Consider the following 18,702-nt stretch of genomic DNA (forward strand, 5'->3'; position numbering starts at 1 on the left):
TGAAATTAAGTCAAAGTGTGGAGCTCCTTTGCCTTTTTTTTTTTCTCCTTAAAAAAGAAAAGAAACAATTGTTCCGAGTAAAAACAAACATATTCCAAAGCATGTGTACATTGAAAAGTAAAGAAACTTTATTAACAACTTCATAAAAACTGACTTAAAATTTTAAAAAGAAGAAAACATGTTTCAAAGTCCTCCTGACTGGAGTCGTGTCTCATAGTGTCTTTTCTTTACAGAAATAGTCGTATTAGGACACATATGCACAAGGATTAACACCATGACACACTGTACACGGCGGGCCCCGGCGAGCTCACCAGTCGTCGTCTGAGTCCAGGTCTCTGGGGAGGATCCACTCCACGGATGAGCCCAGCAGAGTCTGAAGCTCGTTCGTGAACTCCACCAGATCTAAAGCTCCTTACTTTCCGGATTACAGGACTCCAGGTCTTTGGGGCAAGAGAATAAGAGACTTGCTGACACTTGCCGGTAGAACTCGGCCTCCGCGAAGGTGACAATTTCCACATTTGGAAAATTGCAGCGGAATATGCAGGAGGACATTTGCAGTTTCTTGAGCAGGTCTGAGAGCAACAGCCAGTTACGAGGCCTACACCAGAGAAAGGACAGTGGTTTGAGTTTCCGGCAAAATTAGAGGCGCTCCCAACTATGAACTACCCGTCTCCTGGCGGTGAAAGGGCCTGCTACTTCCACTTTGATTACCCCACCCCCACCCCACTTCTCATTGTCCTTAGAAGATCTACTTCTTCTTCTTTTTAAATTTTATTTATTTATTTATTTTTGGCTGCGTTGGGCCTGTTGCTGCGCACAGGCTTTCTCTAGTTGTGGCTCGCGGGCTCTAGAGCACAGGCTCAGTAGCTGTGGCGCACGGGCTTAGTTGCTCCGTGGCATGTGGGATCTTCCTGGACCAGGGCTTGAACCTGTGTCCCCTGAACTGGCAGGCGGATTCCTAACGACTGTGCCACCAGGGAAGCCCGGAAGATCTACTTCTAGCGGGGGAACTCTGGACTCATGTGCATGTGTTAAGAGGCCACCTAGGGAGGATCAGCCAACTTAGACAAAAGCAGGAGCAGCGCCCCTGAACGAGCCTCGTTGCAGGCCACCCCAGTGCTGCCTTGGCTCTGGCCACAACTCAGGTCACCCCTCTCCAAGTAAGTGCACCCCGTTCTAGTCACTGGGGAAAACCAGTCTGTATGCCAACCCAAGGGAGATGGCAAACACCTCTTTGACCTCTCCTCTCCTCTGGCCCTCACGGAGAGAGCATGAGAAACACTCGAGGTCACCTGGCTTTCCTTTCCTTTCCCACACCTCCAAGCCGCCCCTCAATGCTGCCGGGAGTGAGGCTTTTTCGAGAAGGGAGGTGGTACAATCCTTCCTGATACCCTGCCATGCTTTATGATCTCTATCCCGAATACAATGTCACCACAAAGGCAGACACGTTCCCAGCCTCAGAGTCCAAGGGGGATGCTACTCCTTAAGCACCGGGGTCAACACACAGCAGAGCAAGGTCTCCTGATGTGTTCACTCCGAAGGGTTGGTCATGGGGCACAGTGGCCCGACCGTGGGGACAAGACTCGATCTAAGCAAATCTGAAGACACATAAGATCCCAGGTGCCACATACGGCTTTCTCTAATCTTATACGAGAAGAGGGTACACATCAGTATCGTCCCGTGGACCTCATGCGCCTTGGAAGGCCCCTATGGTAGCCGTTTGGGGAGGATCCCTTCCCCAAGAGTTTAGTGACTGAAACTGTGCAAGTGCAGTCTCTGACTCCCGTGTCCTTTGGGCTCTAGGGGTGTGTTCCAATGAGGGCAGTTGGCTGGGGAGCCCTCCCACCCCCCAAACTTTTCTGGAAACGTTCCACTGCATTATGTGAGGTCGGTGGACACTTGGTGAGGAATTCACTCACCCCCCAACCCATCCACCCTCATCTGCTGAAGGGGATTTCTAACTCCTGCCACCCCACAGAGCAGCTGGGCTGGCTCTCGACCACACGCTGGCCACGCTCACCCCTGAGCGACAGACACCTGGACGTTATAACACGGCAAAAGGGGGTCTTCGGAAAATTCAGATTCCAATAGGTCACCATAGGCCTCGTTGCTGTCATCCTGGTCCTCCGGTCGTGGGGGATTTGCTAAAACATCATAACCACTTTCATCATTTGGTTCTAACCGGGGGGGCAAACAAGAGAGAGGTCAGTAAGCTGGAGCAAGATTCCAGCTGTTCGCCAAAAAGGACCCTGGAAAAATTCTTTCCCAAGCAAGTTCTGCTCACAGCACCACCCCCACCCCACCCCTACCCCCACAAGCCCAACTGGAACGAAGAAGGCTGCTCACCACACACACAGCTGCCAGAGAACTCCAAAGAGCAACCGGGGGGCGGGGGAGAGCCAGGGGCAAGAGGTACCTTGCCATCCGCATTGTCCACGTAGGAGTCCCCTGGCAGAGGCAAGCCCCGCCTGGGCTCCTGAGGGATCAAATGCTTGGTTTTGCACGGTCGCTTCCCGGATGGCTTCTCGCTGTTGTCGGTGTATTTCTGCGGCAGGGGCGAAGGCTGCCAATCCATTTCTTCGTCCATGCACAGCACATCTGTCAGGGGGAGAAGCAGCAGGCGTTACACAGTTGTAGCCGGTGAGGAAAGAAAAGCCCATTGTTAGCACTGATCGTTGGCGCACCTTCAGTTTTTAAAGATATACCAATTATGTTTTCAAAGCACTAATATTTTAATTATCCCACATTCAACCGGCAAATAGGCTAAACCACGAAACGCCAAATGGCAAGTCGCTTCAAAGGGCCGCAAGACAGGGCAGAAGCCAGCCCTTCGTGTGCTCCCGTCCCCACCCGTGGGGGGCCTGGGTGCTCGGGACAGGGCGACTGGGGACAGACAGCCTGAGGCTGGAATGAGGGCACTGACAAGCGCCCGGCGTCACCCAAGACTTCCCTTCCTGCTCAGCCGCGGGCTGGGTGATGAGGAGCAGCCCAGGAAGTCGAGCTCCCGCCTCACTGTCCATTCCATAAGGAAGTGTGCAGGCTGAAAGGACCTCATGAAGAAAACTCCCCGCTTGCCACACGCTACTCTTGTCAACTTGGATGGCGCTCAGGTCCCCTCCAGGGCCGTTTCCCACAGAGGGCGGGTGATCCACCCTCCAGGAGCGCCCCCCGCCCCGTGCGTACCTTGTTCATTGTCACTGCATTTAAGGGACTCCTCCAACCAGCTTCTGTTGCTTTTGGCCTCTGCCCTTTTCCTGCCAGGTTTCTCTTCGGAGATGCTATTGCCCTGGGGGGTGACCGCAGGCTGAACCGCCTGGGTCACTTCCTTCCTGCCCTGCCGGCCAGGTTTGCTCTCTGCTCCCGCCGTTCTCTAAGGTGCAGCAAGCGGCGCTGCTTTCTGGGATGGAGCCCTGTTAATTCAATGCACACCTCAGGTTGGTCAGCTCACTATAATGTGGCTCTTCTAAGTGGTTAGAGGAACTATTTGTCATTTCCCTCTCAGGCCAGTCAGCTAATGGAGGAATAACTACAAATTAATGAAGAAGCCCCCCGGGGCGGGGGGTGGGTTGGGGGGAACAAACTGTCTTACACATCACTAACAGGGGTGGGGGAGGGGAGGGGTGTGGTCACTGTGTTGGCTGGAACTTGTCACCAAGTCTCGGGAGGGGGCCTATTTGCCTTTGGCCACCTTTGGGCTCCAGCCCCGGCACCGGGCTTTGGGGGGGTGGGGGGTGGGGAGGTGTGAGTGGCTCCCCCCAGGGCTCCAGGGTGGGACTGGAACTTTCCACTGCTCCGCTCCAGGACTTCCGAAGGGTGCTCTGCGGGCCCGAAGCGAAATCGAGCTCACCTTTGGAGACCCGTCTCCGCTTGGCTTTCAGCAGAGAGTCCTCCGGGAGCACAGTGGTCTCAGTGTGGTTCCTATTGCCAGAGACCTTGCGCTTTCTGTTCAGCCGGAGGGTGGGGCTGCGTGACGCGTCCGGGGCCGCCTGGTCGGCGGGGGACTCTCTGGGGGGCTCCGTGTCCATGTCCTCAGGAAGATCACTGTCTTCTGGGGCTTTGAAGGGGTCAGGTTTGCTTCCATCATAACACTCCCCTAGGGGAGGGGAGACAACCCAGAAAGGCGGGAACAAAGGTCACCAGGAGCAGGCAGGACCCCCATGCCCAAGGCAATCTGCTACCAACAGACCACCCCCCTTTGGAGACCGGGGGCCTCACACGCCGGAAGCACAAAACCCTCAGAAAGACGTCCCAAAGGAAGGACAGCTGGACACAACCAGCAAAGAAAGCAGAAAATGAGGCGTGTAGCCCACTCACAATCCATCCTTCAAGGGTCAAGGTGAGGCATCTACACCATCCGTCTATAGGCATGTGAGATCACTCCCTAACTGCTTAACTCTCCAAGGTGGCTTACTTTTAAAGGGGGGGTGAGTGACCTCACAGTAAGATCCAACCAATCAGGGCGGAGCTACAAATGACTATGGAAACAACTGCTAGTCAACAAAAAAGGCTGATGTCATCAAGAGACCAAATAGCCCCCAACTGCCATCTACACAGACATAGCACCCATGTTCACTTGGGTCAGCAGGGGCGAGGGTGAAGAAAAAGGGTAGGGAAAGAATGGTGGGAGCCTGGGAAGCTGGGGAGACCAAGGCAAGAGGAGCCTGGCAAAGGGAAAGGAAAGGCTTCCTGGTGCACACACAAGGGTCAAGGGCAATTTCAAAGAACTCAACCAGATTGCTACAAGTCCGTCTGTCCTCTTTCCACACCCGTGGGGGGAAAAGCATTTCACTGCCATCGAGGGGCTGCTCCTGTTTCCTGTCTAGGAAGAAGGCCCTCAGTGACACCAGTCACCCACCTGGCATGTCTCCACGCCTTCCTTCCCAGGCAACAAGCATCTAAGGACATTTCAAAGACAAGACTCCAACCCCCTTCATGGGGGGTGGTGGGGTGGCGGGCAGGGCTGAACTGCTCACACCCCAGCTCCGCCTGTGTTGCTCCTGCCCCCTCTGCTCAATCTAGCATCCACTTGGGGCTTTTCCTCCAATCACCCCAGCCTAACATCACTCCTCCCTTTTGCTCTAGCCAAAGAAACAGTTCAACTGCTTAGCTAGTCACATTGTTTCTAACACACAAATAATTCCATAATGATCACTGTGCTGTTAAAGAGTTCCCCGAAGATGACCCTGTGTCCATCACCGGCCGGGGGTGGGGGTGGGTGTATGAGTTTGGTATTTCGTTAACACCTGAGCTAAGCTCCCACAGCCCGTTTTTCTAGATGAAATCATGGACACACCCCTCACATGCTGCTCGCATTCCTCCTCCTCTCCCTAGACCACTTCAAGTATCACTCCCACTTCTGCCCAGCCGGCTGGTCCCCTGATCAGCCTCTCTTGGGGGCATTCCCAGCATTTAATGGCAGTCAGTTGTGGGGATGAACCTCACCCTGACCTGGGCTAGTATGACCTGTGTTCTCAATGGTGGAACACACTTAGCTTTTCTCCAAGGCTATCCCAAGGTGGGAGAGATCCCCATCTACTCTTGCCGGAATGGTGGAATCACCCCAACCGCGAGGGTCTCCTGCCATGGCAGCAGGAAAAACCCCAAACTCCTGGCCTGTGCTTACGGGTGATGCAGCCCAGGCTACCGCAGGCCCGGTGAAGACGGCGTGCTGCAACTCTCACTCCGGCTGCTCTGTGACCCTCTTAAACACTCGGGCAGGAATGGCGCCGCTTTACAACTCGGCCCCCTTCACTTGTAAAGTGGGAATGTTACTGCTAGCCTCCCTCCAGGGTGGGCTTCATAATCACGGGCCGGGCTCAGCACAGAGAAAGGCTGGAAAAATCCCTTTAACCAAAAGATGCCAAGACTTTCAGACCAGCCTGAATCTCAGGCCTGAAATGTAGGAAATTTTAAGAGGTGAGCCCTGCTGGTTACACCATTGGACTTCTCTGGTCCAATCTGGTCCAATCAGCCTTCCCTAAAAGCTCCGTGGGAGGGCATCCATGGAGGAATGGAAGGGCTACCTTAAGAACCCCCATGTCCAATTTGAAAGTTTCTTTTTCCAAACTAGGTCCATCCACCCTTCCCCCAACCCCGGAGCCTTTTAGGGCGAAGATCTGAATTCCCCTCAGCTAAGGCCCCCCAAGACCTTACGCTAGTGTGACCTTACCCAGGCCACTAATAACCCTGAAGGACACCCACCCCGACTGCTCAAGATACCCATGGCCACCAGCTATGGGGTAGAGGCTCCGTGTCACTTGGAGCTTCTCAAAGACTGTTCTAACCACGACCCACAGGAGGATGACCCTTGAGGGCAAAGGAGATGGGGAGATAAATAGATACACGGGGATCCTAACCATCAGGCTTTGCCATCATTGCTACTTTTGGCCCTTCTAAAAGTGGGAAGCCATGTGCCCTTGGTCACCCAGTCTAAGCAAGATGTGAACGTGGTCCCTGCAGCATGGTCCTATGACTCACAACACATATATCCCAAATTCATTATGGTTGTACCATAGCATCACCTCACAGAAGCATCACCTCACAGAAGCATCACTACAGCAACATTTACAAGTCACTGTGGCAGCAAAGCACCCTCACCACTGTTGAGCCATGCCCAGTGAGGCCTAAACAAGGTGAGAGGGTTCTCAGTCGCTGGAAGGCTCCCCAGGATTAAAATACCCTTCTCTGTAGCTTAACTATAATAGCACCTCCAGTCAGGGCTAACCTTGTTCAAAGTTACACCTGCTACACAAGGAGTGCAGGGGATCTCTGTTCCAAAGTAGTTTACAAACGTGCAGGTGCTCAGCTGGAAGAGAAGTTCCCTGAGCAAAGAAGTTTCATGAAGCCCCTCGACTGAGGCTTCCTCCAGCTCCTGGCCAGGCACTGCCACTGAGCAGGTCCTAGGCCTGTCCCAGACAAGTGGTTCGCAAGGGAGATGGTTACTCCAAGTTTGAGAAGGAAGGGACCAATGCCTCCTTGCCCCGCCCCATCTTCAAATGCCACTGAGGGTTCCTAGTGATGAACTTCCAAGTCTGAGGAACCTCCAAACTCATTTGGTGAACTTCCAAAATAAAAATTTCACTCAGCCACCCATGTGATCATAAAGAATAAATGAGTATCTCGGCCACTGTGTTTTCAAGTTAATTCCTTTTTTTAAACAAGCCCCTAGCAACAAGATGCACCCGCACCAGGACAACCAGGGCCGCGCAAACAGCACCCACCACCTTGGAAGCTCCTGGGCCCTCCATGGGTAGGGGCTGCCTCAGAAGGGGGAAGGCATCTTGAAGGCGTCCTGGACCCTCTCTGTGACCCCTGCCCGCCCCAAATCCCCGCCCCAGCTCCCATGTGCTCACAGCTCGGCTCTCGGCCACACCGACACCCATGAGAAGGACCTGAGCCCGTATCAGCTCAAGACGTGATGGCCCAAGAACAAGAAGGCCCGTTCATAACCAGCTGAATGGAATGAACACCTGCTGGGCCTTGGACGTGGAGGCCGCGGTAAGAACAGTGGCCCCTTCAGGTGACCTTTCCTGACCAGCTATTTACAAACCCCACGTCTCTACAAGACAGAGGGAGGGTGGGGAACCCACCTCCATTGCCCCAACCTTTCAAACGGAGCCCCTCACCTTCCCCAACCCTTCTCCTGCCCTCCCATGGTGGCCATTCATGGCTCACTGGGCCATGTCCCGGGTGCTCCAGGAAGAGACCCGTCGGTCGGTCTGAGATTGGAGGCAGGCGGTGGAGGGAGGGGGCTTTCGGAATCATCTGGGGCTCAGGTCCTGCCCCCCATCAGCCACACCGAGTTCTCGTCTCCACGCTCAGCAGGAAAGACTGGGAAGGACGCAGGCAAACGTCTCTGGGAAGAAGGGCGGGTGAGGCCACTGAGACGTGAAGGGCAGCGGCCACCCTGGGTTTGGCCACGTTGCTGGAGAAAAGGGCGAGAAGACTCGAGGCCGGTTAACTGCCCGCTCCCTTCCTCCAGCCTCCCTCACCGTCCACCCACAACAGGCAGATCCCCTCCTCAGAAAAGTGCATCCCCGTGAACTTGGCCTTGCCCACTTTTATCACATCTCTCTGAGAAACTTCCCCAAGAGCTGAGTTATGAGGCCACTCAGGAGGGTAAGGGCTGCGTTTCAGCTGTGAGCACAGGCAAGGAGGGAGGCCTTCTTGCTGCTTCACTCCAGGGTGGCCTGGACCCTCCGTTTTTCATTCCAATCCCGAGGGGGAGGAGCTCGGAATCGTCTACTCCAGGCACATCAAGAGCCCCATCCCTCGGGTCAGGCCGCCACTGACTAGCCCCAGAAATCCCCTTCTACGGGAGCCACGTAAGACACACCGGTCCCGGTGTGGCTTACCCAGAACCCTGGCCACAGGCCTTTGTCTGACCCCAAAGATGAGCTGGGGGAGGGCAGTGCTCCAAGCAGCAGAGAGAAGCACACGCTGCTCCTGACCACAATTTTCCCGAACTGCATCAGCCACCCCCGACCTAAGCGTGCGGGCGAACGCCGACCCTACGACTGGGTCCAAGGGCCTGGGCCTCCCAAACGTGCCCACCACCCCCGACTGACCCGTCTCAGGAGGATTTCACGCCCACCCTGTCCTCGACGTTCACCTAGGTGCCCTCACTCACCATCACCGGTGAGGTTTCTGGGGTCTGGAGCAGGCTGCAGGCCACAGGCCACAAGCACGCACACTGAAGAAAGCGGGAGAAAGACCTCCACTTGCTGCCAACACATCTCATTAGCCCAGGAAGTCTCGAGGGCAAAGCCCGAAGTCAACCCCAGTGGGGGAGCAGCTGATGGGACCGCAGAGTGTGACTCGAGGCAAACACTAGCCTTCTCTCCAGTTTGGCCTCCAAAACCGAATACAGCCCGTCTGGTGGGAAGAACGGCCTCGTTGATCCCACGCCCTCGGAGCGTGCTGTCAACTCCTAGTGACTGCAAACACGCCTCTGCCTCAGAGAACAATTCTGCTCCTCTTTCTGGTGCCTTCATCAGCCCTCATCTCATTTGAACGGAACCTCTGCCTTCGGAGGGAGAATCCGAGGACTCTCCACTCCCTCCCATAGGAGACCGTCACTCTGGAGGGTCTGGCTCTGGCTGCAAGTGTCATTCCACTGCTACCAAAAACCCGTATCCGTACCTGCTACAAAACAGAACACATACCTGCTACGCTGGAGGTCTTGCACTGCCATTGCTCTGCTCTACTGTATCAGACTATTACCAACTACAGGACTAGCATTTCTCCGGAAAAAGGAGATGCGTGCCAGGAAACATTTCATAGGTGCTTCACTCCTGGATGCCGCAACGCTCAAAAGGACAACCAGCCTTGCAATCCACAGCTGGGAAGGGTGCCCAGAGCAGCCCGTTCTCCGAACAGCCAGCACCCAGACGCTGGGCCATCGGAAGCGTATTGTTTCCTCTCACCTCCCTCGGCACTGGGAGTGGAACCGCCCCGTTCCCACCGACGTGGTACCACACGCGAGCCGCCTGGGTTCACTTACATCTCTCACTGTTGTTCTGGTCGGCAATGGCCTCCTCCAGGGCGACCAACTTTGGCTTTTTGTCCTGACTTCCTTTCAGCCTTTTCCAGTCAGCGGGGCTGAATTTGCACACCTCGGAGTCTTTGGTCGTGGGGTGGCCACCTTCTCGCTCTTTCATCTCCAACTCTGAGAAGCGCATCACCGCACGCTAGAAAGAGAACGCAGATGGAAAAAAGACACACCTTACCACCAAAGCTATTTCACTGCCCTTACCTTAAAGGAAAGTATCTTCAAAGAAAAGTTTGCCCAAAACCAACCACAATTTATGATACAACTGAGATATTTTAAAATTGAACGATAAAAATGTAAGAGTGTCTATGTGTAACTAGTCACACACTCTTTCTTCGTAAAGCCATATGTATGTAGAGATATATGTGGTGTGTATGTATAGCCATACATACACTGTGGCATAGAGACAGACATTCTCTTTCGAAGGTAAATAAAACAAAACAAAAACACAACGCAAAGAAAGCAAAACAAAAACACAACAGAAAAGAAAACAAATGCACAGTGAATAAAGACGACCATGGCCCACAAACTTCCCTTTGTATATTTGGAAATGAAATTTAACTCAAAAGGTTTATGGAAGATTCTAGTAATAAAAATTTGAAGAACGGACCTCACAGTAAGCAGCGGGTAGACATAAAATACTGTCCTCTTGTAATCCTTCCATCAATGTCATTAAAATGGGCACTCAATGGATCATTTAGATAACTTCATCCATTTTTATAAGCATAAACCAATTTTTTTCTTAACATTGCAAAACACTTTGGCTTTATTTGTCTTTTAATTAAAAGTAAAATATCTTAAGGAAATTCCTATACAACATCTATCATTCACTAGCAAGTTAAATACATATTCTATCCCTTTAAGCAAGGTTTGTTTTTTTGTTTTGTTTGTTTGTTTGCTTTATGGTGGAAAAAAAATTGCACGAATCTCACAGACATGCGGCCGCTACACACCTCCACCAAGTATCACGTAAGGCATTCTAAGCAGCGCTTTTAGGTATATTTGTTAACGTACAGTAATGGCAGAAAAATCAAAGCGATTGATAGGTAAATGTCATGCAGTCTTTTAGACATCCTTCGCAATAATTAAAACTTCCGTTATCAGCATTCGAGTGGAGTTCGCTTAAAATCTACAGAATAACTTCAAGTATCCACTTACGTCCCCTTACTGGACACATTTCAAACATTTAAATTATCCTAAGCTTCATTAATCAAATCAGCCCGGTGTCCTGCCCTATCATACCCCCGGCCCCCTCCTCTTCACACATTTAAAAAACCTGACAACTGGTCAGGCTCCTGAAATTCGGGTGGGGGGGGCGCTCACCTGCAATGCCCCCTGGTCCCGGCCGAGCTGACTGGAGTCTGCGTACAGTCCGGTAGCGACACGCTTGAACCGGTCACCCACGTAACCAGCGGAGTTTGCGATTCTCTTTGCCAGCTTAGATGGCTTCGGTTTCAGAACTTTGCCATCGGTTGATCCTGCCTCGTCAGCTCCGTCTTTGGTGTAGGTGGGGGTGACGTCCACACTCGGTGGGGCACTGCCCACGCAAAATGGTTTGGGATCCTCTTGGGTTTTCCCGAAAGTGACCGCAGAGCCGTCGCTCCCCAGGGTCGGCTCCAGGAATGGAGTCGAGACCGGCGTCGCCAGGTTCTCCTTGTTGGTTACCGCTGGAACATTCTCCTTGCTTAAGCCGGAAACTGGCTGGCCCGGAGCCTGTTTGAAAGTATAGGCTTCGTGGAAGTCACTGATGCGCCCCAACTCCTCTCTCAGGGCAATGAAATCCCGGTGTGGCTGTAGGGCTACATTTTACTTTTTTATTTTTAATATATGTTCACATGTTTCCATAAAGGATCCAAGGTGGCCCATAACGTAAGGACACACAATATTAGCTTTAAAAAAACATGAAAAAAAAAAAAACAGGGAAATCATGATCCTGGAAATGGGTTGTATCCCTTTAAGGGGTGAGAATAACAGAATGAGTGAGCCAAAGATTTGGGAAAGGATCTCACATTTCCAAATGTCCAAATCTTAAAATTGCACCAAGTGGGAATGTAGCTGTGGCAGTATTAACCTGAGAGAGCTCTATGATCGTTGTCTTTACTCATCACTTGGTAGCAAGGTTATAAATGACAGGGTAAGTGAAAGAGGGCAAGTAGACAGATAAGAGTCATTTCCTGATTCTCAAAAGAAGGGGCATCACCTAGGGAAGGGGACTCCAAAATCCTACAGGAATCCTCTTCATATACTAAATTTTCTAGGTGGCAAAAGTATCTCATTTCACCCTAGCAGCCAGATGGAACTTAGAAAAGTAGTGAAAAGCTACTCAACTGAATGCACGTCATATGACTAGGAGCACGTCAGTGAAAAGTTCAAGGGAAGATGCTGTGGAAGAGCAGTTCACCTTGTGCTTGAGCGTCCTCAGAACGTGCAGTGGGAGGTGCAGGACCTGCTCTGTCTCACAGGGACCCTCCAACCTCTAAACTCATCTTTCCTGGAGAGCTGAATTCAAAAAGTCAATTTAAAAAAAAGATAGGGCTTCCCTGGTGGCGCAGTGGTTGAGAGTCCGCCTGCCGATGCAGGGGACACGGGTTCGTGCCCCGGTCTGGGAAGATCCCACATGCCGCGGAGCAGCTGGGCCCGTGAGCCACGGCCGCCGAGCCTGCGCGTCCGGAGCCTGTGCTCCACAATGGGAGAGGCCACAACAGTGAGAGGCCCGCGTACCACAAAAAATAAATAAATAAATACATAAATTTAAAAAAGATAAAAGTCTCTAGTAGAGAAATTTTATCAGAGCCTAGTATTAAGAGCTGTAGAGCCACAAGTTTCCCACGATACAGCCTTAGCAGAGGCTGTTAAGGCAGTGACAGAAAATTTGTACCGAGGGAAATAGCAGAAGAGTTTGCCTACAATTCACGAAAAGGATCCCTGCACTTGGCCTGAAGGAAATCAGCAAAATTTGTAACAGCTTGTGTATTTGTATGTGGGATTGAGAATGAATTTAATTTTTTAATTTCTCTGAATTATCACATAAGATTCAGAAGATGCTCTCTCTGCCTAGAAGCCACCCCACTGGGATAACTATGCCTACGGAGTTCCTTTGCCTAGGACTCCTACTTGCTAACAGACTGGCAGCCTGGCCCCAGGGCCTGGTCGCTGCTCCCAGTGCAATGGTGGATATGGTGTCAACGCTTGCAAAACCAAAGCCCCTTACCTCCTCTCCATGCCTCTGTCCCACCCACCACCCCACTCACCATTGATGTTCAGGAAGGGGAAGGCGTCCTGGATGGGAACGTGGTGCTGTGACTGGTCCAGCTCATCTTCCTCATCTTCTTCATCCACATCATTATCTTTCTCATCCCAAGGAGCAGATCCAGTGGATCCTACCCGAGAAACACACACACACACACACACACACACACAAAGGTCAAAAGTGAGGCGCTCACGTTGCACTGTCATCCCTGCAGCTGACCCACTGTTCAAGCTAGGCACTGCCAGCACAGAGGTTCCTTGGGTTCAGTGTGCACCCTCAATGCCAAAGAGTGGGAACCAAGGGTGTTCACCCCACTCCCAGCTCCTCCTACGGAGCCCCAGTGCAAGCTCTCATCCCCTCCCCTATCCAGGAGCTGCAGACCCTACTCCCTTCTCCTAGAAATCTTTTAATTCCTACTCTAAACCCCTTTCTACACATTCGCATCCCTTCTAAGGACCCAAGGAGCACAGCTTCTCCCCTTTATAAGCTTACTGTGAAGACAGACCCTTCCCTCATGGCAGGGCCTCACTAGATTCACTGGAGGTCAAGTCTAAATTATCTGGCTCTTAGTCGGAACTGGCTAAACATTGAGTAAATATAGGGATCAGGTGGTATTCTCCTAGGAAAAATACCATACAAATTAAATGATCACTTACCCATCATTTATAAAGAGAACTTAACAGCCTTCATAATGTCATGTCAATGGATTCTAAGAACAGCCTTTGAAATACGCAGGAAAGATGAGAACCCAGATTTTATAGTGGAAGAAGCTGAGGCTCAAAACGTTGAATGACTTGATTCAATGTCCCACAAGTAGTGAAATGGAAAGACCGAGGTTTATAACTCAGGCCTTCTAAGTTTTAAGCCCTCCTTCTTCTAAACTACCTGGCCTCTCTTCTCAGTGTTGAGTCCCAAGAGAAGTTATTTTTTATAGAACTCAATACCCCCTCTTCTTTCTAATGCTTTACTGTTCCACTGGGTGGGCAGGAAGACTGTGCTGAGTTTATATCTTTGTTCTCTGGGTTCTTTCTAGGGACAGCATTTCTTGCTGTATTTACCAGTCTTCAACTTTGTAAGCGAGGCGACTTTCAAGTCGACTATCCCTTTAAGGGTCCAGCCCGGAACCTGGCACACTGTCCACCTTCTCCCCAGCAGCTGGGGCCTCACCTGGGTTAATGATAGAGCCCTGGGGCTGGGGGATGTCACACACTTGATATATCTTCACTAGGTTCATGGGCACCTCCTTGGTGCCGTCGTACATCAGGTTGAATTCCCTGCTCTTGTTGAGCGCACAGCGGAGCTGGGCCTTCCGTATAGCTGGGTTGGGGTCGTCCACCCCTTCCTGGTACTTCCCCTGTCTCCACAGCCCAGGCCTGAGGGATAGGAAACTGCAGTGAGTGCCTGCTTGTTGCCCAGAAACACTGGAAAGTGTGCCCGCCCTCCCTCATACAGACACAGATGCACACAGCCCTGCCTGACCGCCCCATCACCCCAACTCCAATTTACAGAGACTGCAGCAGAAAACACCACGCTGGGGACCAGGCAAGGCAGGGCCTGAGACCAATTAAGCCAAATGCAAATACAGTATTTTAAAAAGAGGAGCCTCATCTCAAGTGCTTGTGCCAGCATCATCTGTCAACACTACAATGGCCTTAATGAAGGGTTGAAAATAAAGAAAAATCTGGAACAAGTATACACCAAAATACTAATGGTAACTTTTGGATAGCAAGACTTCAGGTAATTTTGTTTTGTTTTGCTTGCCTTATTTGTTTTTCACATGAATTGCTTATATAATAAGAAGAGAAAGGGAGGTGGCGTATGATATGAAGAATTTAGGCTTGCTGTTCCCTCTCCCTTCAGTCTTTAATCTGATGCACAAATAACTGTTGAAACCAAGTACCTTTAGGAGTAGCAGCCCATAGGAGGGCAGGAAGCACGCTCTGGGGGTTCAGCTTGCCTCAGTGCGAGGCTGAGGGCCTCAAGTCCTAATAAACTCACACCACCTGCCTTTCCCTGCTTCCTCAAACTCCCACATTGGGAACATTTTGCTGGGAACACCAGTGGCTGGTGGCCTGGGCCAAAACCAGTGTGGCCCCGCCTCTCTGGTTTTCAATTTCCAGGTCTAACAGGCATTTATGTGTCTGTTCACGGGATATCAGCCCTCCCCCACTGTTAGCGTATCTCAGATGTCTACACTTTCTTCAGGGCTGTGACGTATGTGCTGGTGCAGAAAAGGGGGAGGTCTTTGGCAGAGGACTCAAGATCAAGAGAACGAGATGGACCGGCCAGACTGCTCCCACTTGATGTTAGGAAGGTAAGGTGGCCATGTAGTTAGAATTCTGCAGGGGAACATAGCCTATAGAGTCTATGGGTTTGCGGATCCACAACTTTTATTTTTTCAGTAATGCCAACCAAGCTCATAAGAGACTGACATATAATCCAGAATGCCAGTCTACTCGTTTTCAATGGGGGATAAAGCTGGTCAGTGACCAGCATGGTTAAGTCCAATAACCTGGACATAACCATGTATGATCTCAACCAGTAACTCCTGTATCTGGTTTCTAATGACAATTCCAAGAACATAAGACCCACTCAACATTTAAATCCAAATTTTCAGATGACTCCAAAGCTAAATGGAAATGATTTGATATTGAACTCTAAATTTGCATTATCTAGACTATCTCTTACACAGTTGGGTAACCCAGAATCGACAGTAAAAGGCTCCTGCTTTCCCAAAAATCACAGGGCATAAAAATGAAAAGCACTGGAAAGGCAAGACCCCCAGTGAATTTGCAAAGCTGCTCCTGTGTCTTTTTCTTTTTGACCTTGAAGCCAGGAGAAATTCTAAAAATACAAAAGTATTCATTTTTAAAACTTGACTTTACTGAATATTGTTCAGATCCCCAAGCCTACAAAAATAATTTTATTTTTTAAAAAATGCTCCCTGGGGCTCCCCTGGAGGCGCAGTGGTTGAGAGTCCGCCTGCCCATGCAGGGGGCACGGGTTCGTGCCCCGGTCTGGGAGGATCCCGCGTGCCGCGGAGCGGCTGGGCCCGTGGGCCGTGGCCGCCGGGCCTGCGCGTCCGGAGCCTGTGCTCCGTGGCGGGAGGGGCCGCAACGGTGGGAGGCCCATGCACCGCAAAAAAAAAGAAAAAAAAGAAAAAAAAATGCTCCCTGCCCCAAAGGAGTTTACAATCCCTTAAAGGAGACAGATGAGTCAATAGATCAGAAATACAGATACTATGTGAACACCAGTAAAACTGCCTAATCCATAAAGAGTCGGGGGGTAGGTATGGTTGGCCAAGTTTATCAGAATTTATGATTCTAGGGCTGAATCTTCAACATGGGTAGAAGTTAACCAGGTGAGAAGCGTGGGTCACGATACTCTAAGCAGAAGAAGCTTTATGGGCAAAGGCAGAGGCTGAAAAGCACAGTGCTTAGGGGACCTACAAGCAGTTCAGCTTGCGTGGAGGCAGCATGAGATCAAAGTCTGGGCTTGTAAGTAGGAACCATGCCAAGGAGTTTGGACCTGATTCTTAGACCACTGAGAACCAATGAGAGATTTAAGCAGGTTGTGATGTGATAAGATTTAAGTTTTAGAAAGAACCCTCTAGCTGCAGGACTGAAAAGGGTTTGAAGGGAGGCAAGGCATGAAGATAACACATAGTCTCTATATAATCCATATAATAGTGTCACTAGGGTCGGAACTAAGGAGGTGGCCGTAGGGATAGAGGATACAGGTAATGAACGAGCCGTTAAAGACGCTGACGTGACAAAGCTTGATGAGGAACTGATTCCTTGAAGAAGGTGAGAGAGAAATCAAGGATGATTCCCTGGTTTAGGGTTTGGGAGACTGGGTGGGGGGTGATGCTGGCCACTGAGATAGGAGCAGGTTTAGAAAGATGATTTCCCTTTGGAAATGTCGGATTTCAAATGCCTGTGGAAGGCATAGGGGAGAACGCCCGGCATGCCCAGGGCAGTTTTTTATCCCCACTCACCTCTCACATCACCTGAGGGACTCTCCCTGCCTGCCTCCAGCCTGGAAGAAGGTCCACCAGATTACTGACATCTCTGCCCTGTGGGCAAGGACCAATTTCTTTTCATTTCTGTATCCCTGCTCAGGCTTTAGCACACAGTAGGTCAATGTGTATTTGTTGAATTGCCTCAAATTTACAGAAATACACTTCTTGGGGAATGAATAAGTTGCTATTACAGATGCAAGACCAGAAAAACAGCTATGAGCAGAAGGCCAAGGAGACACTGCAGAAAGTGCTGGAGGAGAAAATGCGTGCAGGACAGCAACTGCAGAGCAAACAGGTGTGGGGATGCTCCATAACCCTTGGGGCTGGGAACCCTGGGGCAGTCTGGGTGGCAAGGGAGCCAGCTGCACAACTCCCTGGAACCCCCAAGGCACCACCCTCTCCTCTGATCTCCCTCAGCGGTCCCTGGCCCTGGCCGAGCACAAGTGTGAAGAGTGGAAGAGCCAGTACGAGAGCCACCCCCAGCATGCAACTGTCCCCTACCCTGCCAGCCCAGTAATCATGAACGCCGTCTTCCTTCTCTTTTTTACAATGTGGTACATATGGATTTTTTTTAACTGAGATTTAACCAGCTTTTAAACCTTTCTTCTTTCTAACAATATCAGTACTCTCTGACTCTCCAAATGCGCCTTTTAAAGTAGATTTAATTTATGGTAAAATCACCCTTCATACTTTCCCTTTCTTTTTTAAACCTCCCCATGGTAGTGTAATGTAGTAGAAGGAGATTTGGCCTGGGAGCTTGGACACCAGGGTTCTAGCGGCAGGAACCCACAGTTACACACGTTATATTATTAAAGAAAAAAGTAACTTACAGAAATGTATGAGGCCATTATGCACATACACACAAATATATATTCACTCATATATCCATAAAAAAGTAGTCTGGAAGGTTCTATAAAATGTTAAAGGTGTTCATCCCAGGGTGGAGGAGATATACGTTAACTATATTACCCTCTTACATTTTTACAGTAAATATATATTACTTTTATAATTTAAAAAGCCAAACTTTTCATTTTTAAAAACCTAAAACATGAAAGAAAACTGGAAAACCAACAAAATTAAAACAATCCCTAAGTCTGAGGCAACGATTTTTGTATCCGAGTACAAGTGATGAATGAAAATACTAAGAATGGTGTGTGACACCTTAAAGTATAGAAAAAAATACAGTAAGGCAAGTAGGCATTAAGGTAATAGAATATAAAAAGTTACCCAGATATATTCAGACAATGGACTACTATTCCAGTAATAAAAAGAAATGAATTACTAATATGAGCTACACGGATGAGTCACAACAACATGAGGAGCCAAAGAAGCCACGTGCAAAAGGGTACTTGTTGTATGCTTCCATTCATATGAATTTCTAGAATAGGAAACACTCATACATAGTGAAAGAAAGCATGTCAGTGGTTGCCTGATGCCAGGCCTGGGAAACTGACTGTAAAAGGACAAGAAGGAACTTTTTGCAGGTATTGGAAGTGTTCTGTATCTTGACTTTGGCGATGACAATATAGATATACACATTTGTCAAGACTTATCAAATTACATGCTTAAAACGGGTACACCTTGTTGAATGTAATTCATACCTCAATAAAGTTGATTTTAAAGTTAAATTAAAGTCACCTATGGGGACTTCCCTGGTGGCACAGTGGTTAAGAATTCGCCTGCTAATGCAGGGGACGTGGTTTCAAGCCCTAGTCTGGGGAGATCCCACATGCCGCCGAGCAACTAAGCCCGTGCGCCACAACTACAGAGCCTGTGCTCTAGAGCCCGTGAGCCACAACTACTGAGCCCGTGTGCCACAACTACCGAAGCCCACGTGCCTAGAGCCCATGCTCCACAACAAGAGAAGCCACCACAGTGAGA

At 50.2% G+C, this 18,702-nt stretch overlaps 1 protein-coding gene and 1 pseudogene across 1 annotated transcript; both read right to left on the reverse strand.

Moving 5' to 3' along the window:
• Window positions 1–138: 138 nt before the first annotated feature.
• Window positions 139–3,311, reverse strand: LOC132492931 (BCL-6 corepressor-like; annotated as a pseudogene).
• LOC132492930 (BCL-6 corepressor-like) lies at window positions 3,311–12,890 on the reverse strand. Its single transcript, XM_060102761.1, has 5 exons — window positions 12,802–12,890; window positions 10,874–11,263; window positions 9,503–9,689; window positions 3,848–4,093; window positions 3,311–3,410 (listed from the first exon to the last, which is right to left on the reverse strand). The coding sequence occupies exons 1-5, from the start codon at window positions 12,802–12,804 to the stop codon at window positions 3,319–3,321; spliced, it is 918 nt and encodes a 305-aa protein (XP_059958744.1). The 5' UTR covers window positions 12,805–12,890; the 3' UTR covers window positions 3,311–3,318.
• Window positions 12,891–18,702: the final 5,812 nt, after the last annotated feature.

The sequence above is a fragment of the Mesoplodon densirostris genome, chromosome 7, assembly GCF_025265405.1.
Source record: "Mesoplodon densirostris isolate mMesDen1 chromosome 7, mMesDen1 primary haplotype, whole genome shotgun sequence".
In the NCBI taxonomy this organism is placed as follows: Eukaryota; Metazoa; Chordata; class Mammalia; order Artiodactyla; family Ziphiidae; genus Mesoplodon; species Mesoplodon densirostris.

Excerpts from the sequence above, each read along its gene's own strand:
- LOC132492930 (XM_060102761.1), bottom strand. Across the intron at positions 9,690-10,873 it reads GGGACCAGGGGGCATTGCAG|CGTGCGGTGATGCGCTTCTC; the intron begins GTGAGCGCCCCC and ends TTCTCTTTCTAG. Across the intron at positions 3,411-3,847 it reads GCGGAGACGGGTCTCCAAAG|GGCTCCATCCCAGAAAGCAG; the intron begins GTGAGCTCGATT and ends TTGAATTAACAG.